The sequence below is a fragment of the Pristiophorus japonicus genome, chromosome 10 (assembly GCF_044704955.1).
Source record: "Pristiophorus japonicus isolate sPriJap1 chromosome 10, sPriJap1.hap1, whole genome shotgun sequence".
Classification (NCBI taxonomy): Eukaryota; Metazoa; Chordata; class Chondrichthyes; family Pristiophoridae; genus Pristiophorus; species Pristiophorus japonicus.
The window spans coordinates 10220042-10245992 of NC_091986.1; the positions used below are offsets into that span (position 1 = coordinate 10220042).

The window sequence follows — 25951 nt, forward strand, 5'->3', positions numbered from 1 at the left end:
AAAATCTACTCACCAATCACCAGCTAATCACTTACCCCCTTGGCTGTGACGTCACCTTTCGATTTCTTTCTACTGCTTTTTTGCCTTCTCTCCCAGCTGCAGCTGTACCAGCTGGGCCTTTATAGGCCACTCCGTTATCCCCGAACCTCTTGCTGTGACGTCACACTTCGTTTTCTTTACCTCCCAGGTCGGGGAGTCAGCACTGGTGGGGAAAACAAATCAAAGCAATACCTCCCGCTCCCACTTACCAAACTCTTACCGTTGCACGCTGACCTGCCGCTGCACTCCAAACAAGACTGTGCCAAGCCCCCCCTCTTTTTATACTGTTCCTAGCTGACACACGATTGGCCTGTTTAGGGAACCAGTTTTTACTATCTGTCCAATTAACTAAGCTAGCTTACTTGTTTGTCTCGGTTTAAACCGACAAGAATCCTGTTTAATGTTGCAGTTTTACTTAAACTTGTAATCTTATTTTGCCTTTAGAAACTACTAGAAATTGTCACGAGTAATTTACACCAACCTTGAAATGGTTTAAAAGGGATTAACCCTTAAAGTTTCTCTTCATATCGGTTCTAAATGGCTTACCACTTATCCTTAGATTGTGACCCCTGGTTCTGGACTTCCCCAACATCGGGAACATTCTTCCTGCATCTAACCTGTCCAATCCCGTCAGAATTTTATATGTTTTTATGAGATCCCCTCTCATCTTTCTAAATTCCAGTGAATATAAGCCTAATCGATCCAGTCTTTCTTGATATGTCAGTCCTGCCATCCCAGGAATCAGTCTGCACCCGCTCAATAGCAAGAATGTCCTTCCTCAGATTAGGAGACCAAAACTGAACACAATATTCCAGGTGCAGCCTCATGAAGGCCCTGCACAATTGCAATCTTTCAATCTATCCATCAGTACATCCTTCCCTCTGTCTCCATTCTTGTATATCTTCTATTATCTAAGTATAGACGTCACGACCCCGAGTTTATAGGAGGGGCGTCTGTATTAACCCGAAAGGCCTGTCGATCATAATAGCCGGGCTTCATTTACATAAATGTTCCCGGTATCCCGCTCACACCTGGCCAGATCGAGGATCTGGATGGCGGGCGGGGGCAGTAATTTGTCAGCAGGTGGCTGCAGCCAGGGAGGCGGGAGAGTGGTCCCCAGCAGTCAGTGGAGGCCTTGTGGTGGGGGAGAGGGAGAGGTGACAGCCGCAAGCAGGGATCAGAGGTGTGTTTCACCATGATTGGGGGAAGGTGGGGGGGACGGGGGGGGGAGGCGGGGAGGGTAGAGCGGGGTAGACCCGAGGTGGTGGGAGGCCCAAGGACTGGTTGCAGAGCCTGGGTGGAACATTCCTGCTTTTCTTGGTCCACAAGGACTTCTCACAAAAGTCATTTTTTTCCTAAGGTACCGTAGCCTGTTCTGGCTAGTGTTGTGGTTGGACTGTCGGGTGACACGCAGCGGCAAACACTCCCAACACATCGATAATGTCATTGGGACGTGACTTCTTAGTTTAGTGTAGGCTCGCACTAGCCTGCCTGTAGTGGGAGTCTTGGCCAACTCGAAAGTCCGTGAAAGCGAACTCAGGCTGGTAAAAGTGGACAACCCAATCGTACCCCCTCCCACACACCGTTCTTGCTGGGTGAGGGGGGCTTAGAATTGAGATCCATATGATTTTTTTTTTTAACAATTTTGGGCTGGACTTTCGCTGGGCTTGCGACTCTTTTGGTGCCCCACAGGGGCGGTAATCGGTATGCAAATGATTTCCGGCTGGGCAACCAGCTTCCGGCACCCTGCCAGGACATTTGGTGCCAGTTTTGCGGTGAGCATTACCGCCCGGTAGCGTCGATCCGGTGTGCAACGCCCCCGGTTGCTGCAGCGTGGTGAACATTGTTCCGAGCGGGACGCGTAGCGCTCCCTAGCACGCCGTAGTGGGACCGCCTGAGGAAGCGGGGGGTCCGAGTTGTTGGGGCGATGGCGAGGGAAGGAATGGCAACCTGAGGTAAGTGCGATTGTTTTTTTTTTGTAATTTATCTTAATGTGGGGTGAGCAAGGTATTGGGAATGTTTGTTATGTTTATTTGCCGATTTGTTTTTTCCCCAGGGAAGTCTCTCGTACGGCGCTCCGAGGCCGGCTGTTTAGCAATGGATTTTCAGTTGCTCAGCCGGCCTAGCACCCTAAAAGAGGTGTGAGGCACCTCCCTTAGTGCTCCGCCCCACACTCAGGGCACAGCTGCTGAATTTTGTGGCTGCAGGCGCCGAACATTCCCCGATCCAAAATTTATCGCCCCGCCGCCATTATCGCCCGAAAAAGCCTCCAATCGAAAATCCAGCCATTTATGTCTTACTTTGGTAAAGCTTAGCATGTTCAGCAAGTTGATAAGCAAGATATTGTGGGGCTGATGTGAATAAAGGGATTAGGTAGGGACAGGCTTCCTGAAGGCGGTGCAGCAGAATGGAGGTCGTGGTTCGAAAGTTTGGTTTGTGGGCTGGAGTGAGTGACAGTGGCAGAGTTGGGTGGGAGTAGACAGTATGGGAGTCAGGCTGCTGCTCGCGAGTGGAGCACGTGGTCGGGGGCAAGCTACACGGGTTTGGGACTGGGAGCATTTGTGTAGCAGTTTGCTTAAGGAATTGTTTAAGGAATTTCTCCTCTCAGAAGTCGTGAATCTTTGGAATTCTCTACCCTGGGTGGGTCATTGAATATATTTAAGGTGGAGATAGACAGATTTTTGAATGATAAGGGAGTCAAGGGTTATGGGGAAGTGGAACTGAATCGTATAGAATGGTGGAGCAGGCTCGAGGGGCCAAATGGCCGACTCCTGTTTCCATTTCCTATGTTCTTATGTTCTGGCAGCGCTCAGAGACATGGGGGATCAGGTAGCACTTGGGGATAGGGGTATGGAGTTTAGCCTGTAGGAGTGGCAGAGTCTAGGGTGTAGAGGTTGGGGCAGAAGGTAAGTCTAAAGGACCTGAGGGAAGGCTAAGGATATACGGTGGAAGTTTGTTTTGGAGGAATCTGTAACATGGAATGAATGAGCTTCTGGATTATTTTAGGGATTTGTTTTCATATTTGTTCACCTTTTTTAATGTGTTTATTATGGTCATTTTTGGTGCATATATTGAGACGGGGACCAAGCAACTTGCAGTTCAAAGTAAGTTTGACATTGTTGCAGCGATTTCATTAGTTGTTCTTGTGTTGTTTGCTTCTTGTTTGTTTTTTTAGAGAATAGAAACTTTAATCAATAGATTTAGTGATTAGTTTTGCAATAATGTCCTTTTGATTGGTCAGCATTTAATCATTGTAACATTTGGAGTAGTTAGCCAGCAGGGGTTTTGATTGGCTGAATTCTCCCATTCACTAACCATCAATCCATCAACTGCTTTGCTCCTTGTGAGCATTTCGATCATCTTGTGGACATTCCTGTCTCATGGATGCGCTGTAGACAAAAAAAAATGCTTAATCATATAGATTAAGACACGCTTTACTCAGACTGCCTAATTAGCTGCTAGACATTCATTAATGTCAACACTTCGTTGGCCAGTATGAATATGTGCTGTAAGGTTACATATCTTCAGAAAAGTACAGAAGGAGTCCATGAAATTGATTTATACAAGCTTCTGGAATTAATTGGACAATGGGAGCAAAATGGCACCAGCCTGAGGGCAGGTGGTGATTCACCCTAATTAAGGGCACTCTGTGGTCAAGGAGCAGATGGACTTTATGCGTAAAAACAATGGAGTTGCTACATTTTTAAGTTAACTGATGAGGCCCTGAACTTGATTGGCCAACGGGGGGGGGGGGGGGGGGTGGGGTGGAAACGAGCTCGCTGGAGACAGCAAGTCTGCAAGAAGACCGGACAACAAAGGATTCACTCTTGCTGCACATTTTTGGGGAACGAGGTGTTAAGATGGGGAGTCATCTTGAGCCTCGCAGAATCCGTGTGCAAACTGGGAACAGTCGAGTCCTTTATTGCAGTCAATCAATCAGGATCGATACAAAACAACGTATCGATGCAAACACATTATCAGAAACCGCAGTGGCGGGAGATAACGTGGATATAAATACGCGAGCTAGAATTAGCCCAGGGTACATGAACCCGTACACGTACTCACCCTACCAGTCATCCATCATCGTTCGGCAGGGTAACGGAAGCATGGTACTGAAGCAAGGTACATAACGAACACAGAACAAACAGGCACTGCAGAGAATGGCCAGAAGAAGAACCAACCGGTCACGGAATCAACAACCACGAACCTGCAAAAGTTACAACCAGGAAGGGTGATTGTATGTCTTCAGTTGATTTCTCTCAGAAGTCTAGTTCTGTAGTTTTGTTTAGTTTTGCTGCGTAATAAAACTGGCACTGGGTTAAGCCTAAATTTTGTGCCACGTGTTCTTTTCCCCTATAAATCCCGAGGTCAAGAATCAAGGGAGAATGTAAAACAAACACCCTCTACAGTGCAATAAACTTGTGCTTTGGCACTGCTTTTAGCTAGTTTCTGAGATCTCATAACATTTGGCTCAATGGCTCAGTAAAAGAAGAAATAAGAATTTAGCATCTATTGACTTAGAAGTGCAATGGGAGAATTGGTCGTCCCACAGGCCATGTAGGAGAGGCATCCAGGAAGGCGCCAAACACCTCGAGTCTCTTCGCCGGGACCACGTGGAAGCCAAGAGCAAACAGCGGAAGGAACGCACGGCAATCCAAGCACCCCACCCACCCGTCCCTCCAACCACTGTCTGCCCCACCTGTGACAGAGACTGTAGATCCCACATTGGACTCATCAGTCACCTGAGAACTCATATTACTGTAGAAGCAAGTCATCCTCGACTCCGAGGGACCGCGTAAGAAGAAGATTCCTGAGGCCCTGAGATTCTCTTGCATCACAATATCACAATTATCATACGTTCCATTTCAGACAGACTACTGAGCATTGCTCTTACATAAGAACATAAGAATTAGGATCAGGAATAGGCCATATGGCCCCTCGAGCCTGCTCCATTTTGTATTCCATTTTAGGAAGTGGAACAACTTGCAAGCATGCTCCTCTGGCTTGAAGCATGCCTTCTATTGGCACATCACAGAGCAGTACTATGGTGATTGCATCAATATTTGTGGCCTGAATTGCCCCACTGCTATATATGGAACTGCATGGTGAAGAAAACGAAAGAGAGGCCACTCCTTTCACAAGTTCGCTCCCTTTCCCTTCATTTATTCTGCAGCACAATCTGGCCGCCTGCAACTCAGCCAAAAGCTTATCCAGTGAACAAAAGCATTCCCTCCACGACTAGGCACCCTTTGGAAAAGGCCCTACCCAAAATGATATCCCAAGAACAACGCTATTGGGGCCTAAATTTCTTAACGGCCCAAACCACATGTAATTCTGGTGGTGAGCAGTGACAGCATAATGGAATGAAGAGACACAAGAGCAGAAGTAAATCCATCATTGGGCCTCGCCAGAATAAATCAGGCGCGCTGCGGGCACCAAACGAGCACTCCGATGTAGCTCACCTGGCGGGCTCCGACTGATTTTGGCCAACGGCGAGGCTCAGAAGTAAGGTGGGGTGGGGCGGATTTGGGCCTTCAGCATGGGGTGGTCCCTTCAAGTCTTCTCAAGGCCCAGAAATGCCAGTCAGAGCTTGCGCATCGCAAGATCCGTCCAGGGCAAACGGGTTTAGGAGGCCGGGTTTTCAATATTGAAGACGCCTTTGCTCATTTCATGTGGCCATCGGGGCTACCATGAAAAAAAGGCCCTGTACAATTTACCAGTAGCCTGATTGCTCAAGTAGATCAGGCGCAGATTCATGCACTGATAAATTGGTTGTCACTGCACTCGTTTTACTCCCATAAAACGGGGGCAGTAATGTTAAATCTGAGAAAGACTAAAGGGGCTCAAAACAAAGAAATCCCCATGATATTTATCCAGAATGCTGATAGAAGAGATATGTGAGTGACTGGACCAGCCACATAAATACTGTAGCTACAAAAGCAGATCAGAGGCTGGGTATTCTGCAGCGAGTGTCTCACCTCTTGACTCCCCAAAGCCTTTCCACCATCTACAAGGCACAAGTCAGGAGTGTGATGGAATACTCTCCACTTGCCTGGATGAGTGCAGCTCCAACAACATTCAAGAAGCTCAACACCATCCAGGACAAAGCAGCCCGCTTGACTGAGACTCATCCACCACCTTCAACATTCACTCCCTCCACCACCGGTGCACCGTGGCTGCAGTGTGCACCAGCTACAAAATGCACTGCAGCAGCTCGCCAAGGCTTCTTCGGCAGTGCCTCCCAAACTCGCGACCTTGAACACCTAGAAGGACAAGGGCATCAGGTACACGGGCACACCATCACCTGCAAGTTCCCCATCAACTTACATACCATCCTGACTTGGAAATATATCGGCTGTTCCTTCATCGTCACTGGGTCAAACCCTGGAACTCCCTCCCTAACAGCACTGTGGGAGCATCTTCACCACACGGACTGCAGCCGTTCAAGAAGGTGGCTCACCACCACCTTCTCAAGGGGCAATTAGTGATGGGCAATAAATGCTGGCCCTTGCCAGTGACGCCCACATCCCAGGAACGAATAAAAAAGAGCAAGCATTATGAGGGAAGCAATGGACTCCAGGGAGGTGCCAGTAGATTTCAAACAGTCTGACATAGTGCCCCTATTGAAAGAGGATGAGACAACAGACACAGCTAATTAAAAACTCATTATTGTTAATGAATAAAACTCAGGAAGGTTCTACAAAATGTGGGCGATCCATTCCACTACAATACCATCCAGCCAGTGAAGATAAACTTCTAACCACATGAATTTTGGCTAACACTGTTTGCAGACAGGATGTGAAGGTTTCCTAATGGAGGGTTTTTGATAGAGCTACAAAGGACATATGAAGGCCATGTTATCTATGTTTAAATTCTTTACACACAAATGTGTTAGTATTAATGAAAATGTAAAATCTACATAACTGTGATTATTGTATGGTAACTGCTATATATAGCAGAAATTCACTGTGTATAAAGAACTGAAGATTTCAGTCCATTGATTAATACAATTCATAGGTAGTCGCTTGAACGAGGATGAATTGCTTCCACATGGCTTCACAGGTATTTCTATGAAGGACCCGATGTTCCAGTCCTGAACTCCAATTGAGGGGGTGGAAGATGCCTGTGCGTGGATTTTTTTAATGTATGCTGAACGTTCACATCAGCCACCAGACATTAAAAAAATCCATGCACTGAGACAGAGCTCAGCCTTTATCCAGTGGCAAGGGTTAACCAGGACGACCGGAGACCTGCTCTGCTGCATGGACCTAGTGCGCGCACATATCGCAGTGTGGGCTGGCCGGTGCTGCCCCTGGGCCCTCGGCTCTTCTGGGCCCCGTACCCTCAGCTGCCGCACCTCCGCCACGACCTCTCACCGCTCCTCCGTCACGATATCTTGCTGCTCCTCCACCACAAATATTCGCTGCACCTCCGCCACGATATCTCAAAATTAGTGTACAATTGGTGTAAAGGACAAAAAAAACAAAATGGGGGTGTTGCAATTTAAATCATACTTTGCATAGTTTAATTTTACACACACAAACAGAGCACAATGTTCAAGTATACTTTTCATCTAAAATGTTTAGCAATTGTCCACCTGGTATACATTTCCTTATTGTTTTTTCATCTTAATATGAAAACAGAAGGGTCATTTGGTCTTGACAAAAATTAGTTTATTTATTTCTTAATCTTAGAAAGGACTAATAAAGTCCTATGCATTTCTATTATCTCGATATGAAGACAGGTGGGTCATTTGTCAGTCATGGAAGTTCAGTCGTTGATTGTTTTGTGCAAGATTTCCATCTATTATCCCATATATTAGAGGTCCATGACCTAGGCAGCTCATCAGAGCTTAATATTCTCAGTTTAAAGTATTCAGCTGAATTAGCCATATTTTCACCATATAAACCTTTTAAATCAGCTTGCTTGTGGCCTGCAAGGTACGAATGCAGGATACATATAGCTAAAATATGATTTTTTACATACCCACTTAATTAATTTGGGTTTTGTTATGTTTTGAATAAAGAATCCGACCAGATACTGTAAGCTTAAAGTAATGTGTGACCGTAGTCCTTTATTACAGGTCTCCAGAGTGCCTCTCCAGCCTGTGAGGCCTCCTTATGTACAGCTGCTCCCAAGGCATTGTAGGATCCTTTGGGACTCCAGGGGATGAGTCCTCTGGTGTTTAAACAAGGAATTTACAGGTTTACATATATAACAACACTCCCCCCCCCCCGCCAAAGTCAATAGTGTAACGATTTACAATGTGAGTTGATCTGGGGCCTTCCTTTCCCTAGTTGATCGTCTCGGTGAAAATACTGTTTTGGTCCAAGTGTTTTCTGCAGGTCAGTCCATTTGAAAATTTGACCAGAAACACCCTACTCCTCTCTTTGGCCACAATAGTGCCGGGAAGCCACTTGGGACCTTGTCCATAGTTCAACACAAATACAGGATCATTAATCTCAATTTCGCGTGACACAATTCCGCGATCATGATATGTATTCGGTTGAAGCCGCCTGCTCTCTACCTGTTCGTGTACTAACGAGAGCTTTGTCTTAAGTGCCCTTTTCATGAGCAGTTCAGCGGGTGGATCCCCAGTGAGCGAGTGGGGCCTTGTGCAGTAGCTAAGCAGGACTCAGGATAGGTGAGTCTGCAGAGAGCCTTCAGTTACCCTCTTCAAGCTCTGCTTGATTGTTTGCACTGCTCACTCTGCCTGACCATTGGATGCTGGTTTAAACGGGGCAGATGTGACATGTTTGATCCCATTGTGGGTTATGAACTCTTTAAACTCGACACTGGTGAAGCATGACCCATTGTCACTCACAAGGACATCAGGCAGGCCGTGCGTGGCAAATATGGCTCGCAGGCTTTCAATGATGGCAGCAGACGTGCCTGCCGACATTATCTCACATTCAATCCATTTGGAGTATGCATCTACAACCACAAGGAACATTTTTCCCAAGAATGAGCCTGCATAGTCGACATGGACCCTGGACAACGGTTTGGAGGGCCAGGACCATAAACTTAGTGGCACCTCCCTGGGTGCATTACTTAACTGCGAGCATGTGTTACATTTGTGCATGCAGGATCTAAGTCTGCATCGATACCTGGCCACCACACGTGGGATCTGGCTATCGCTTTCATCATTACCATGCCTGGGTGGATACTGTGGAGATCACTAATGAAAGTTTCCCTGCCCTTTTTTGGCACCACTACCCGATTACCCCATAGGAGGCAGTCTGCCTGTTTGGACATTTCACCTTTGCGCCACTGGTACGGCTTTATTTCTTCCTGCATCTCTAACTGGACACTAGACCAACTCCCGTGGAGCACACAGTTTTTTACGAAGGACATTAAGGGGTCCTGGCTCGCCCAGGTTCTAATCTGTCGGGCGATAACAGGTGATTGCTCACTCTCGAATGCTTCCATTACCATAACTAAATCTGTGGGCTGTGCCATCTCCACCCCTGTGGTGGGCAATGGCAGCCTACTGAGAGCATCGACAGTTTTCTGTGCCTGGCCTGTGGTGGATGGCGTAGTTGTATGCGGACAACGTGGGCACCCATCTCTGGATGTGGGCCGATGTATTCGTATTTATCCCCTTACTTTCAGAAAAGAGGGATATAAGCGGCTTATGGTCAGTTTCCAATTCAAATTTGAGCCCAACCAGATATTGATGCAGTTTCTTTACCCCATATACACATGCTAACGCTTATTTTTCAATCATGCTGTAGGCCCTCTCATCCTTAGACAGACTTCTGGATGCATAAGCAACCGGTTACAACTTCCAAGATTAATTAGCTTGCTGCAATACACACCCGACACCGTATGATGACACATCACATGCTGGTACCAAATGCTTACATGGATCATACAATGCAAGCAATGTGTTTGAGCATAACAGTTTCCTAGCTGTCTTAAAGGCATTTTCTTGGCTTTTATCCCATACCCATTTATCTCCTTTACGTAATCAATAGTGCAATGGTTCTAACAGTGTGCTAAGACCCGGTAAGAAGTTACCAAAGTAGTTCAGGAGTCCTAGAAGCGACCACAGCTCCATCACGTTCTGTGGTCTCGGTGCGTTCTCGATTGCCTCCGTCTTTGAATCGGTGGGCCTGATGCCGTCCGCCGTGATTCTTCTCTCCAGGAACTCCACTTCAGGCGCCAGGAAAACGCACTTCGAGCGTTTTAACCTGAGCCCCACATGATTCAGCCAACTAGGTTCTGCAGGTGTTCCGCGGTGTCCCGACATGTAATCAAGATGTCGTCCTGGAAGACCACGGTTTGCTCAGGACGACTTCAGCAAGCTTTCCATGTTCCTCTGGAATATCACCGCGGCTGATTGAATCCCAAACGGAAATCTGTTGTAAATGAAGAGACTTTTGACCTTTGTGCGTGTTGATGCATGTGAGGCCCTTCGATGATTCCTCCAGCTCCTGCGTCATGTAGGCCGAGGTAAACTCCAGCTTCGTGAATGTTTTTCCTCCCGCCAGCATCGCAAATAGGTCATCTGCCTTTGGTAGCGGGTATTGATCCTGCAGTGAGAAACGCTTGATAGTTACTTTATAATCACCACAGATTCTGATGGTGCCGTCTTCCTTGAGGACTGGAACAAGCAGACTGGCCCACTCATTGAATGCAATCGGTTCAGCTCGATCTCCACCCTCTCTCTCATTATATACGGTACCGCTCTCGCCTTGTGAAGGATGGGTCGCACCCCTGGAATCAAGTGGACCTGCACTTTTGCTCCTTGGAACTTCCCGATGCCTGGTTCGAACAGTGAGGGGAACTTGTTTAGGACCTGGGCACATGAAGTATCGTCAACGAACAAGAGCGCTCGGACATCGTCCCAGTTCCAGCGTATCTTTCCCAGCCAGCTCCTGCCGAACAGTGTGGGACCATGGCCCTGTACCACCTAGAGTGGTAAATTGTGCACCGCTCCATCATAGGAGACCTTTACGGTAGCATTGGCGATTATGGGAATCAGTTCCTTTGTGTACGTTCTCAGTTTAGTACGAATGGGAGTCAGGACTGGCATTGAGGCCTTGCTGCACCACAATTTATCGAAAGTCTTTTTGCTCATAATTGACTGGCTCGCACCCATGTCCAGCTCCATTGACACCGGGAGTCCATTGAATTCAACCGTCAGCATTATTGGGGGACAAGTTGTGGTTAATGTGTGCATCCCATATACCTCTGTCTCCTCAGTCTGAGGCTCTGATTCATCCCGAAGCATGTGCTCCAAATGTTCATCAAATTCGCAATGTCCTGCAAGGCGCCTTAGCTTGGCGACGTAGATCACCACTTCCTGGCCTTGAGACCTCTTGCATGTGTAGAACCAGTACCTCGCCATCAGAACGCTTTCCTTTGGGGTTAGATGCTCCCGGACTAGTGTGCACAAATCATCGTACGACTTCTCTATGGGTTTCGCTGGAGCGAGCAGATTTTTCATGAGGCCATACGTTGATGCCCCACAAATGGTGAGGAGGATCGCCCTTCGTTTGGCAGCATTCGCTTCTCCTTCCAGCTCGTTGGCCACGAAGTATTGGTCGAGTCGCTCCACGAAGGTTTCCCAATCATCTCCCTCTGAAAAATTCTTCAGGATGCCCACTGTTCTCTGCATTGTTGCGGTGGGGTTCGTCATCTATATCTCGTCGCCAGTTGTTATGTCTTGAATAGAGAATCTGACCAGATACTGTAAGCTTAAAGTAACGTGTGACAGTAGTCCTTTATTACAGGTCTCCAGAGTGCCTCTCCAGCCTGTGAGCCCTCCTTATGTCCAGGTGCTCCCAAGGGATTGTGGGATCCCTTGGGACTACAGGCGATGAGCCCTCTGGTGGTAAAAACAAGGTATTTACAGGTTCACATATATAACAGGTTTCAAAAACACCCCTGCAGGACAATTGTCAGCAAGTGCTGTGCTTGTGCTCATTGATGGAGGGGCCTGGTAGCTTCTTATACACTTCCACAAGAATTGCTTCTTTTGTTCTCCTTGAACTCCATACTTTGCCTTCAAACAGGAAATGAACACATACTTGAAACTGAGAACATTTGCAGGGCTATGGGAGAAGAATAAGTGAATGCGACTAAGGGTCGCTCTTTCAAAGAACCGGTACGATGGGCTGAGTGGCCTCCCCTGTGCTGTAAGGTGCTATGATTCTATAACTTCGGCTGTGAGGATAATCTTTTCAAGTATTCTCATTTCAACTTCTCTACTGTCTTCTGATCAAAATGGCGCACTCCTTTTATAACAATATTGAGAATATCCCAGCAATTGTTGGAATTCTGCACTATTAAATGCTGGACCATTCACGGTATTATTAACTTTCAGTATTCCATGAGCTGCAAAGATCTTGTTCAGGTGCAGGGGGGAGCGGGTGTGGCTCAGGAGGACATTGATTTCACAATTGCAATTTTGAGATATCTCAAGCAACCTCTGCGAAGACTGCAGATGGAAAGAGTCCACAACCATCAATACTTAGGCCGGAATTATCCGAGGTATCAGTGGGTGGGATCGGTGGTGAGTCGGATGGGAAAGTGCTTTTTTTGACAGTGGGTCTGGAACCTGCTGTCAACTGGCCGCAACTTGCCTTTACCAGTGTCGGATATCTCAGCGCTAAGCAGAACCAACAGGCAGCGGCGGGCAACCCAACTAAACTCATTATAATGTACTTAACAGGACTATCTAACTTACTTTTTAACTTTAGCTTCATGGCCACAGGAAACCACGCTGTTCAGGGACCACCGCTGTCCACCTGAGGTGTGAGTTCAGTGGCCATTGCTTCAGCTGATTATTTTACAGCTTCAAATGCACAGCAAAAGCTCCCACCTGATAGATCATCACTCCACGTTCAACAGATCATCCTCCGCCATTTCCGCCACCTCCACCGTGATCCCACCACCAATCACATCTTCCCCTCCCCTTTCAGCATTCCGAAGGAACCGCCCCCTCCCCGACACCCTGGTCCATTCCGCAGTCACCCCCAGCATCCCCTCCCCTCCCCTTCCCGCGGCACCGTTCCGCGCAAGCGCAGGAGATGCAACACCTGCCCTTTTACCTCCCACTTTCCAGGGCCCCAAATACTCCTTCCAGGTGAAACAGCGATTACTTGTACTTCTTTCCATTTAGTATACTGTATTCACTGCTCACGATGTGGTCTCCTCTACATTGGGGAGACCAAACACAGATTGGGTGACCGCTTTGCGGAACACCTCCGTTCAGTCCACAAGTGTGACCCTGAGCTTCCGGTCGCCTGTCACTTTAATTCCCCGCTCCACTCCCACTCCGACATCTCCATCCTCGGCCTCCTACACTGTTCCAATGAAGCTCAACGCAAGCTCTAGGAACAGCATCTCATCTTTCGTTTAGGCACTTTACTGCCTTCTAGACTCAACATCGAATTCAACAATTTCAGACCATAACCTCTGCCCATCTTTGGCACCTTTCCCCCCACCTCCCCCGCAACCCCCCAGAGCCTGTGTCTTTTTTCCCCTTGTCTCTTATGGCAGTTGGTCATTACCCACCATTCACACCCTATCTCGACTAATGTTTTTCTAACTCCTGGCATTACCATTTGAATTTGGGCCACCATCTATTTTGGTCTCTCTAATCTCTCCTGTCTTCCACCCAATCACAGACCTTCCCTTTTGTTCTTTCTTCCCCTCCCTCTTTCAGTGCTGGTTAAGAATCTGTTCATTCTGAACACTCTCCAGTTCTGACGAAGGGTCATCGACCTGAAATATTAAGTCTGCTTCTTCTCCACAGATGCTGCCTGACCCGCTGAGATCTCCAGCATTTTCTGTTTTTAGATCATCACTTTCCTCAGGCACAAGCTGTATCTCAGTCGATTTCTAACACAGGCTTTCCACTCTCCATCAGTATCACCTCTTTGGAAGAACCTCTCTCAGGATTGACAGAATGCTTCTGTCATCTGTACTTTACATGCCGTCTATTCTATCAACATGAGTGCCCTTTATATTGTCTCACCTGGGTCCTCAAAATCAGACCACAATCAGCCCCAACACCAACATCACTAAATAAACCAGCAGCACCACCACCAACAACACCAACCATCTCCGCAATCACCTGATGCTGCACAGGACACAGGGCATCAGCGCCACATTGCTGCCTGGGACGACAGTGGTGGCCTCACCATGGCCACATTTACTTCACTTGATGCTGTGCCCGTTGGCTGCCACATGACGCGTCAGGTTGGCACCACCCTACACCAACAGCTTAAAGCATCCCTACAATGTCCAAGCCATTCCTTTCACACCCACCACCATTGCAGGGGGTACCGTTAAGTCTCACCATTTATACAACTCACTTCCAAAGGTGCACACCAATCTGTGCAAGAGCAGAAAGTGTTGAAAATAAAGGTTTTGATGTTTGACAACACATTAACAGAAACTTTACATGAACATTGGCTAAAACACCTAAGTGGCTACCCTTGTGTGTTGTTAGTTGGTATGATTGGACAAGGATGAGTGTGAGGGGTGGCTACTGAGATGGGGATGTGATAATGTAGATAGAGAGAGAGGGATGGGTGGAGTTGCAAGGTAAGTTGGTGTGAGTAAGGATGTGCAGGAGTAGGGTAGGGAAGGCAGAGTGATGAGGATGTGATGAGTGACACAGCAGGATAAAGATGAGTGTGGCTTTGTACTAATGGTACCAATGTAATAATGTTTCGAAATCTAATGATATAATTGAAAGGTTTGCGTCACTGCAGCCAGGTCCACCTGACAACAACCCTGCTTGTGCCCTCCTGTACAATGCTCACCCAGGCTGCGTTGTTCTCCTGGGAAGGTTTCTTCCACCCATTGGAAGGGAAGAGAACCTTCCTGCGTGTTGTGACTCCCTCCATAAGCATCTGGAGGGAGTCAGGGGAAAGCCTGGGTGAAGCCCGCCACCAACATCACTTGCCCCTGACCCACCTTGAGACAATCACTATCACTAGGGGGGGTAGTGCTGGACAGGCTAATGGGACTCAAGGTAGACAAGTCCCCTGGTCCTGATGAAATGCATCCCAGGGTATTAAAAGAGATGGTGAAAGTTATAGCAGATGCATTCGTTATAATCTACCAAAAATCTCTGGACTCTGGGGAGGTACCAGTGGATTGGAAAGCAGCTAATGTAACGCCTCTGTTTAAAAAAGGGGGCAGACAAAAGGCAGGTAACTATAGGCCGGTTAGTTTAACATCTGTAGTGATGAAAATGCTTGAAACTACCATTAAGGAAGAAATAACGGGACATCTAGATAGGAATAGTGCAATCAAGCAGACACAACATGGATTCATGAAGGGGAAATCATGTTTAACTAATTTACTGGAATTCTTTGAGGATATAACGAGCATGGTGGATAGAGGTGTACCGATGGATGTGGTGTATTTAGATTTCCAAAAGGCATTCGCTAAGGTGCCACAAAAAGGTTACTGCAGAAGATAAGGGTATGCGGAGTCAGAGGAAATGTATCAGCATGGATCGAGAATTGGCTGGCTAACAGAAAACAGAGAGTCGGGATAAATGGGTCCTTTTTGGGTTGGAAATCGGTGGTTAGTGGTGTGCCACAGGGATCGGTGCTGGGACCACAACTGTTTACAATATACATAGATGACCTGGAAGAGGGGATAGAATGTAGTGTAACAAAATTTGCAGATGACACAAAGATTAATGGGAAAGCGGGTTGTGTAGAGGACACAGAGAGGCTGCAAAGAGATTTCAATAGGTTAAGCGAATGGGCTAAGGTTTGGCAGATGGAATACAATGTCGAAAAGTGTGAGTTCATCCACCTTGGGGAAAAAAACAGTAAAAGGGTATATTATTTGAATGGGGAGAAATTACAACATGCTGAGGTGCAGAGGGACCTGGGGGTCCTTGTGCATGAATCCCAAAAAGTTAGTTTGCAGGTGCAGCAGGTAATCAGGAAGGCGAATGGAACGTTGGCCTTCATTGCGACAGGGATGGAGTACAAAAGCGGGGAGGTCCTGCTGCAACTATATAGGGTATTGGTGAGGCCGCACCCGGAGTACTGCATGCAGTTTTGGTCACCTTACTTAAGGAAGGATATACTAGCTTTGGAGGGGGTACAGAGATGATTCACTAGGCTGATTCCGGAGATGAGGGGGTTACCTTATGATGATAGATTGAGTAGATTGGGTCTTTACTTGTTGGAGTTCAGAAGGATGAGGGATGATCTTATAGAAACATTTAAAATAATGAAAGGGATAGACAAAATAGAGGCAGAGAGGTTGTTTCCACTGGTCAGGGAGACTAGAACTTGGGGACACAGCCTCAAAATATGGGGGAGCCAATTTAAAACCGGAGTTGAGAAGGAATTTCTTCTCCCAGAGGGTTGTGAATCTGTGGAATTCTCTGCCCAAGGTAGCAGTTGAGGCTAGCTCATTGAATATATTCAAACCACAGATAGATAGATTTTTAACCAATAAGGGAATTAAGGGTTACGGGGAACGGGCGGGTAAGTGGAGCTGAGTCCACGGCCAGATCAGCCATGATCTTGTTGAATGGCTCGAAGGGCTAGATGGCCTACTCCTGTTCCTAATTCTTATGTTCTTATGTTCTTATGTTCACCGAGGTGAGCAAAATCCCGACATTACTTTCTGCGAAGGGTAAGATTGGACATCACAAGGGCTGTCCCTTATTTACAATGCAGGAATTCACACAACCTCCCCGGCTTTCTTTCTGGTGCCGGGTAACCACACAGGCAGTAACGGCTGTGGTTTCACGATCCCGTGTTGATGATTACAGGAGCCGTGCACTGGGAGATCTCGGGATGATGAAGGTCAGACAATGCTGTTTTCTCTGAGACCAAATCCATCGTCAGTGTCTGATATTTCTCCTCTTGCATTCCATGGTGTTTTATGTGTCGCTTTTACCTTATACCATTGACCTATACTGATGGCGAAGGGCAATATCTTTGAGGTAGATTTGGAATTTCAGGCGGCTGACCCGATCACTTGCGCTGGCTGGCTGCCCATTCGTGCAGCAAAGAGGCACTTACAATTAGAGGCTCAGTCCTCATTTGAATCTGATGGGTGTGCTGTGGGCACCTGATGGTATCTGAGACAGCTTGTCGGTTGAAGGCCGCAGTTCTGTGGGCAGCTGCAGGCAGATCGTAGGGTGGGGGAGGTCAGGCTACAGATGGTGAGCCTTGGCCAGAAGTGACCTGCAGTACTTTTGTGAGGCTCGGAGGAGCAGTCCTCTTATAGAATAGAATCCTAGAACGGTTACAGCACTTAAGAAGGCCATTCGGCTCATCGAGCCCATGCCGACTCTCAGCTAGTCCCACTGCCACAACCTTCTCCCCGTAGCCCTGAAAATATTTTTCCTTCAGATACTTATCCGACTTCCTTTTGAAAAATAAAGGCCCAGAAATTGCGGTCAGACCTGAAAAATTTCTACGCAAGTACCTGGTGGTCCGGGGGGAGCGTGGGATTCCGGTGGGGAGGCCTTCTCTTCCCGCGCTGTGAAGCGCGCTCCCGTCCTCCAGGTTCCCACGGAGACGGTGCAGTCACGTGAGACTGCTCAGCCAATCAGGTACAGTATTCCACAGCTTTCTCATTAATAGCACTGGGAACTCCGTATCTACCAGTTCTTATTGTTATTAATGGTAAAAAAAAACACACTAAACACAACAATAAAAACTAAAAAAACACACCTCACATAATGAAAATTAATTGAAATTGAAGTTAATAAATGCCCTAGGAAAAAATATATTTCTCCAATTTTTTTTAAAGTTTTGTACTTAGGGTTAAAAATAAACTTACCTCAGTGAGTAGGGTGTTGAACAATAAAATGTGCTTTTTAAAATTAATTTAATTACATTTTTGTTTGTTTTCAAACTCTTATGCCTGTAACAGTAGGCTATGCGCCTGCTTTTTCAGGCGTGAGAGTTTTGAGGACATTTGCCGGACAAGAGACAGGTAAATCCCGCAATCCTGCCCATACAAATGTCCTCATTCCCGAGATACGGAGGATCTGTCAGGCTCCAGTTTGACAGATCGGAAAAGCCGGTTTTCAGCGCATGCGCATTGTGCACTGAAAACCGGCTTTTGTGATGCCTTCCCGGGTCTGTACACACTCCATACAGATCCAGGGAGGCCGGGATTTCCGAGCCAAGGCTGGAGTCTGCCTCCACCACCCTTTCAGGCAGAGCATTCCAGAACCCAACCACTCGCTGCGTGAACACGTTTTTTTTCTTACATTGCCATTGGTTGTTTGGCCAATCACTTTAAATCAGTGTCCTCGGGCTCCACAGAAATTATTTGATACTTAGCTTTTGTTCGGCTGGGCGGCCAATGAAACTGATTGGAAGGTGACCGATCCGACCAGCCCGCTCTTAAAGTGGCAATCGGCGTCTCGATTTGGATATCCAATGGTTTCTGCCACCCGATTCGGGGCGTGCACTCTGGCCATTCAGCGGTTGGCCCTGGGCTCGGGGGGGGGGGGTGGTGGGGCATTGCCATGACCACAGCGACAGTGAGACATTTTCCACCATGTTAGGGGGATTTTATTTCTCATGTGACTTCACCAGGAATAAGCTCCTGTGAAGTTGCACACGCTGGAATGAAGCTGATGAATTCTTTGGCCGAATTTTGAAGAGGGGTTCCCAGCAAAGTGTCAGTGTGGGTGATGTGAAATGCAATTTGACATAATTTGCTACGCAATTCTCTGCAATCACATTATAAGATTGCCATTCCAAATGCTCCTTCTGGATCCAGAATAAAAGATTTAGAGGCATCTAATTTACTGTTGGTGCACTGAATGGGCATTAACTGAAAGTTAATTGCACCTTCCATTTTTAGTTCTCTATCTACTCCACACAACTTTATTCGGTGGTCACTCTTTGAGCTCTGCTGTGTTAACACTAACACACAACAGGCCAGCTAATCTGATAACATCTGATGTGAAATTATTTAATCATTCTTTAACCAAACACAGTTGGAACTTACAGGTTAAAAATAATACACCTTGGCTTGAACTTCGCGACCGGGATGACGGTGCGTTCGCCCTCATTCCGCTTTTGAAACTGACCGCAACTTTGGGATTTGTACGGAAATCCTGAAGTTGCAGCCTGCCATGGATGGATCTGTGGCAAGCTGAGCTTTGCACGCACCCTCCATCCCCCACAGAGAGGCAATCTGCGAAATCAACCAAATCATTGAAACTGACAAAAAGTTCAGCTCTCCGGGCACTTGAGCACAAAAATCTAGCCTGACACTCCCAGTGGACTGCTGAGGGAGCGCCGCACTGTCGGATGTGCCGTCTTTCGGATGAGACGTTAAACCGAGGCCCCGTCTGCTCCCTCAAGTGGACGTAAAAGATCCCACGGCACTATTTTGAAGAGCAGGGATGTTATCCCGGTGTCCTGACCAATATTTATCCCTCAATCAACATAACGGGGCGAAAATTCCGGTCGGAGGTTTCCTTCGGATGAACACCTCCGACCCGAAAAAAATCTACGCAAATACCTGGTGTTCCCGGAGGCACCTTTAATTCCGGTCGGAGGCCTTCATTCGATGCGCAGCATACCGGGAGATGACTTTCCCATATGTAGGGAAATGCTGCAGTCACGTGAGCCTGGACCACCAATCACTGGGTAGTATTCTCATTGATAAATATGGGATCTCTGTTTGTATGGACTCCCATTACTATCAATGAGAAAACCCTCCTAAAACCCAAACACAGCATAACAAATAAATAAAACACCTCACATATTTATAATTAATTGCAATTAAATGTAATTAAATGTTTTAGAAAACATTTTTGGGGGAAAATGTTTTAATAGGTTTAAAAATAAACTTACCTTAATGGACAGGGTTGTTAATATAAAAATGAGTGATTAAATTACATTTTTATATTTTTTTAAACTCTTACGCTGACAAAAGTAAGCTATACAAAAGTTTGAAGGACATTCGCTAGGCATGAGTTGGGAAAATATCCCAATCTCTCCTGCGCGGATGTCCTTCTCCTGAGGGTGCGGAGGATCTGTCAAAAGAGATCTTGACAGATCGGAAAAGCCAGTTTTCAGCACATGCGCATCTTGCCCCGAAAACCAGGGCCACGCTGGGTCCATGCGCACTTCGTACGCACCCCGGCGAGGCTGGAGTGTTCGGGCCAACAAAAAACGATTATCTGGTCATTATCACATTGCTGTGTGTGGGAGCTTGTTGTGCGCAAATTGGTTGCCGCGTTTCCCACATTTCAACAGTGACTACACTCCAAAAGTAATTTGTTGGCTTTAAAGTACTTTGAGACGTCCGGTAATCGTGAAAGGCGCTCTATAAATGCAAGTCTTTCTTTCAAGTCTTTAAATTCCCTATTAAAAGTTAGCCACAAAGGAATTAGGAAAAGGCTCAGGGGGACCTAATAAAGGTCTTCAGAATTGTGAATGAAGCTCATGTTCATCAGCTGGAAGTTCGTACTGCAAGTAATGTGCTACGATTTCATCAAAACCTGGAACCAACAAGAAGTCCAGTTTTGCCAGCAATCCTCCATCACTTCTCAACTGTCTATGAATTAGATTGCAATACAGGTCATTAAATCCTCTTGGAGGCTTAGTTGCTAGGTTCCACCTCCTTATTTTGCTCCTCTTCAGTTTATTTTTGTGAACTTTTGAGTACGGGTCCTTAGTTCCATGCTATGCAGCCTTCCAGCATTTCAGGTTGCAATTCGTACATTCAGATTCTGTGTGCACAGAAGCTTGGGGCTATTTAAACCTGAAGCACGCGTTGGGAAATTGAGGGGATTGGATGCGATGCTGGCTTTACACCCCGTCTGTAAGGGGTGGTTTTCAGGGGGTCAGCTTTCCCTTCTGACCTTATATGAGCAGTTCCGAATCGCTCCCACATCCTTGGTTCTAGACACTGGAATTATGAAGGGACTGTGACAGACTTGGACAGACAATCGGTTTTAAGGTAGGAAGCAGGTATGGCTTTATTGTGGTTAAAAAGAAGTAAAAGGCACACCTTTAATAACACACACAGAATAGTGATACCAAAACACACTGAGGGGTACAACACATTGAATAAAATGTCAAATTACAGCCTGTGGGGAAAGGAATACAGCTTAAACTCTAAATGGGGTAAAGAGGAGAATGCAGATACATTTACACAAGTTATCCCAGCCTCCCCCCTCCCAATTCCCCTAACTAACTAAGTTATAGCTCTGGGGGGTTCAGGGGCTATGCTCACCAATCCCCTTTTGACAGTTCCAATTCCGGGGTTCGCCTTAGTTGTCCCTGGGGTTCGCCTTAGTTGTCCACGTTCTATAGTCTGTACCCTTGGTGGCGTAGGACCAGCTTGTAGAGTGGAAAAATCTTCGGTTTTTCTTCGGTTTTGTCGGGTTGGTTCCGGTTGACTGTTTCATTGGTTGCGATGGTCCAAAACTTTCTGATAGTCATTTTGAAAGCCTGTTTGCTGTTGTGGTGCTGTCCTTCTGGGTTTTATAGATTCCTTTCGCCGATGTTTCGGGGTCCCACTTTTAGAGGCTGGTGTAGAACTTCTGCAACGAGTCTGCTAGCTTAATAGTGTCTCTAGAAGCACACCTAGCTGCCAGAACAGACTTCAATTATACTAAAACAGGCTTCCTTATCTTCCATCAAATCTAGCTCAGCTCGTTGTTTCGATTTTGCAGCCCAGCGAACTGAAACTTGATTAAGTGATTTTAATCTGGCGTCAATTGGCTTTTCAAAGTTGGTGAGCTCTCGTCCATTGTGCTAGTCTGGCCTGAGCCAGATATTTCTATGCCAGTTGAAAAGGTGTTGGAATATGTATGTGACATTTGGGTCCTCTGGGTGGGTTGATACTGTTTCTTCCATGGTCGATTGTTTGAATGCTAATGTTTTCTAGGGGCAAGTTTTCGAGAGTAAACAGTTCCCAGACAATTTGATTAGCTCCAATGTCCAAACTGGCCCTTTAGAGATGGATCCCACCCCTTTACTTGCTGACCCAACATTCATCTTTTAAAATTCCCAAATTTGATTAAAGTTCGTAGTTTCTTCCATGTGCACTTTAGGATTTCAGACTTTCTGGTAGATAGTTCCAAATTAAATTCCCTTTCCTATGAGTCCAAACACTGAGGGGGCGGGGGGGGGATGTCTCCATGAATGCATCCCCTTTTATCTCCTGCAGGCTTCGTCTGCCCCTTTAAACTCATTTTAACAGTCCAAAAAGGGGTTCTTCTCCTCTGCAGGGGAAAGGTACCAGGAATCTTTGCGAAATATTGGTAAATTCTACACGCCTGATTTTTCTCTCCTTTAAATTCAACGGAGAGTAATATTGGGTGGTGTGTAAAACTCGTGCTCCACCCAATCCCGTCAGTTTCCCACCAGGCGGATTAGTTTAAAATTGCACCAAGGTCTCCTTAAACTGATCCACCCTGAGACTTAAATTCTCCTGTTATGAGCCTCCGGTTAGCCCCTCCAGGAGGTGTTAATGGGGCGCAAAATTGTTTTCGGCTGGTGCGGGGGGAAGGGGGGCGTTTGTGGGGGGTGACGTGTGTGGGAGCGCTACCGGCTCCTGTGAAATTGCACAGGAGTTAGCAGAGGCATGAACGTGGTGGCACCAGCTCCCACAGTGGCGGCCCAGGCCGCTGTGCTTCCGCCAATGACATCATCGCTGTGCGTAGTGACCCCTTTTGGCCCCGCACTGGAAATCGGCCAGTGCCCCGTGAGGCCACCGCGGGCGATGCATGCGCCAGCCTCACGTGTCGCGGACCGGGCTGGTGTCCCACCGCGGGAGGTGCACTGCGCCGTGCGCTGCCATCTTTGTTTCTTCCCCCTGTCTCCCCAGTCGGGCCGGTTTGCCGCTTCTTTCTTGGTGTTCGGGCCACCGTCGTGCACCCCGACACTCCGTCTGGATGCCGGAATGTGGCCACTGCACCCCTTAGCCCTGGTGGTCCAGTGCAGCTCTTTCAAATGCCCTGCAGAGTTCGCAGTGCCCCTCCACATTAACAGAAGAGGAGGGATGTTGAAATGCATCAGCACTACGTGAAAAAGCCGTGTCGTGCTCCCAAACCTGCCCGCGTAGCACTCCCGAATCCGTCCCAAAGGGAAGTGGAGGGCGCGACATTGCGCTCCACTACCTGTGAGGGGCGGTAACTGCAATTTCACTGCCAGGGCGGGACTTCCGGATCGGGCACAGGAAGTCCCGCCTCCCCTCGGTTACCACCCCCAAATGGGGTGCAACCTAATTTTGCCCCCATTATCTCAGTTCTTCTTCACGACCATAATTGTTTTTGCTGACCTAACATAAGATCAGCCATGATATACACACCACCCCAAAGCTATTGTGGAGCAGCCTAACCAAGTACATTGCTCCAAAGCCAGGCTAGTTTCTGTTTTTTAAACAAATAGTCTCTCTGGCCCCACAAAGTCCTTGAAACCCGCCGCTGGACTCACTGCGGTTACCTCCCCTGTCACCTCTTTCTGGCCAGCTGTCTTCTGCGCTACATGTTGCCCCATGAAAAGCCAAAATAAACTCGTGGGCTGTAGCTGTGGAGCACATTGACATCTTGAAAAATCCGCAAAGAATAGATGACAAGAATAGATGACTAACAATTGCCCTCAAAAGCTCACGAACTGAAGGTATCTCTTTAAGACGCAGCACCAGAAATTTATTGCTGCACCAACAATCAGGGCCCGAAATTGATCGACTCACTGCCCACTGCCACCCACTGCCAGCCAGTGCCGCGCACTGCCAGCCAGTGCCGCCCACTGCCATCCAGTGCCTCCCACTGCCACCCAGTGCCTCCCACTGCCACCCAGTGCCGCCCACTGTCACCCAGTGCCTCCCACTGCCACCCAGTGCCGCCCACTGCCAGCCAGTGCCGCCCACTGCCATCCACTGCCACCGACATTCCTCCTCGGGTTCCGCCCAGTGCCAGGTTCGAGGTGGGCTGAGGCGGGCGGGAGAGGAGAGCCACCAGGAACCGCCCACTGACGTCAGTGGACAGCCGAGTGGCGTAAGTGGAGATGTCAGATTGGTGCGGGCGGGAGTCGGCGTGAGTTAGCGCCAGAACGGGGGTAGACCGCTGCGAGGAGGCTGGTCTGTCCCCGATGGTAGGTCTGAAGAGTTGAAAAAAAAAGGTGACTAAACATTTTTTAATTTTTTCTTTGCAGGGACTTACCTGAAGGTGTTCCGATGTTTTTTTTTTAAGCTTTTTCTTTGCAGGTCTTTAACGCTCCATGGACCTGACTCCATCCTCATCAGCACTTGGGCGGTAAACGCCTCTACCGCCGAGATTGGGACCTCCCGCCCCCTGCTGCCCAGACTGGCGACGTAAGCCCCTCATTTGCCACCCGTTGCCCTTTGAAGGACCTTCACGATGAATATCCCACCCAAAGTGCCGTCAGGACCTCGACGGTCCTTTGGGTGGCACTTGGGCGGGCAGGGACCTTCATCAAATTCAGGCCCTCGGTGTTTCAGCTCTTGGTTAAATGAGCAGGAAAAATCCCCTCCAGTTACTCATGCCATGAGACGTTCATGTGTATTTCTGCACTTTAGGAGCGACTGAGCCCCAAGTGTTTGCAGTTTCTGCCGTAAATGTGTCTAAAATAACTTCAGACGTTCCTTCAGTTACTAACAGCCCATAAATGTAAAATTCATCGAATCGGTGGTGTCAGTGAATTAAATATTTAATTTGTAACAAATGAAGTTCAGACTCTCAGTTAGTTGTATCCATTAGTCAAGGTGAGAAAGGTCCAAAATAGTCACAAAAACCTGAATGTGCAAGCGATTGATTTTGTGATCAACAAATATGCTATTTGATTCTTACAAGTATGACTCATCAGCAGTGCTGACTCACCAATGACCTGCTTACCAGTGCCCCGTTTGGGTTCAACTAGGATCACTCGGCTGCAGACCTCATTATAACCTCAATACAAACATTCACACAAGAGCTGCATTCCAGAGATGCAGTGAAAGTGCCCGAGTTATCAAGCCAGCATTTGACTGAGTGTGGCTCCAAGAAGCCTTTGCAAAACTGAAGTCACTGGGGAGCAGGGGGAAAACTCTCCAGTGACTAGGATCGTACCGAACGCAAAGGAAGATGGTTCTGTTTGTTGGAGGCCAATCATCACAGACCCCCGGGGATATTACCGTTGGAGTACCTCAAGGCAGTGCCCTCGACCCAACTATCTTCAGGGATGGTGAAGCCCTCTTGAAGACAAAGTAAAGACTGTGGGAAGGTGGGCACATATGCTGACCTTGTGACGATAAGAGCTTTCAAAACTAGTAACACTTGTATGTCGCACCAATTAATTGCTTCACAGTCGCCGCCATCACGGAGGGTCTGCAGACGCAGAGCGTCAAACTGGCGCGGGTTAGCAAAGTTCTTGGAAGGACTGGCTCCCAGGGGCAGTGCACTCAGGTCCGCGTGGAATTTATGGATGACGGCAGCCGATCCATCATCCGTAACGTCAAGGGACTGGTCCACGAAGGAGACGTGCTTACACTTTTGGAGTCTGAGCGTGAAGTAAGACGATTACGACAACAGGTCTACAAAACCGATGCCAAATGAAGCCCCCATCTAAATAACTGGTTACGGACATTCACGTATTTGCATTTTTTTTGACAAAATGGAACAATAAATTTCTTCGATAAATGGGGAAAAAGAACCAGAGCTGGCTCGGTTGTTGCAATGTGAGCTCACAGAAATTGTTGCACTTGGATGAACGATGCCGCAATTGTTTGGTAATCGCCAGAGATGCCTACCTTGTTACAAAATGAACTGATATCAATGGGTGCACTTGGATGTCTATGAGAATGTTTGAAGGGGTTTTGTGGGTGTGTTTGATAGAAACATAGAAACATAGAAAATAGGTGCAGGAGCAGGCCATTCAGCCCTTCTAGCCTGCACCGCCATTCAATGAGTTCATGGCTGAACATGAAACTT

At 47.5% G+C, this 25951-nt stretch overlaps 1 protein-coding gene across 1 annotated transcript; it reads left to right on the plus strand.

Moving 5' to 3' along the window:
* Window positions 1–4082: 4082 nt before the first annotated feature.
* LOC139275344 (small ribosomal subunit protein eS28-like) lies at window positions 4083–25576 on the plus strand. Its single transcript, XM_070892656.1, has 2 exons — window positions 4083–4161; window positions 25329–25576. Exons 1-2 carry the CDS (start codon window positions 4083–4085, stop codon window positions 25574–25576), a joined length of 327 nt encoding a protein of 108 aa, XP_070748757.1.
* Window positions 25577–25951: the final 375 nt, after the last annotated feature.

What these genes read in the sequence shown, in the direction of transcription:
- LOC139275344 (XM_070892656.1), top strand. Translation starts at nt 4,083, where the DNA reads ATGAACCCGTACACGTACTCACCCTACCAGTCATCCATCATCGTTCGG. An exon ending in AAGCATGGTACTGAAGCAAG is followed by an intron (nt 4,162 to 25,328) that starts GTACATAACGAA and finishes ATTGCTTCACAG; the next exon opens with TCGCCGCCATCACGGAGGGT.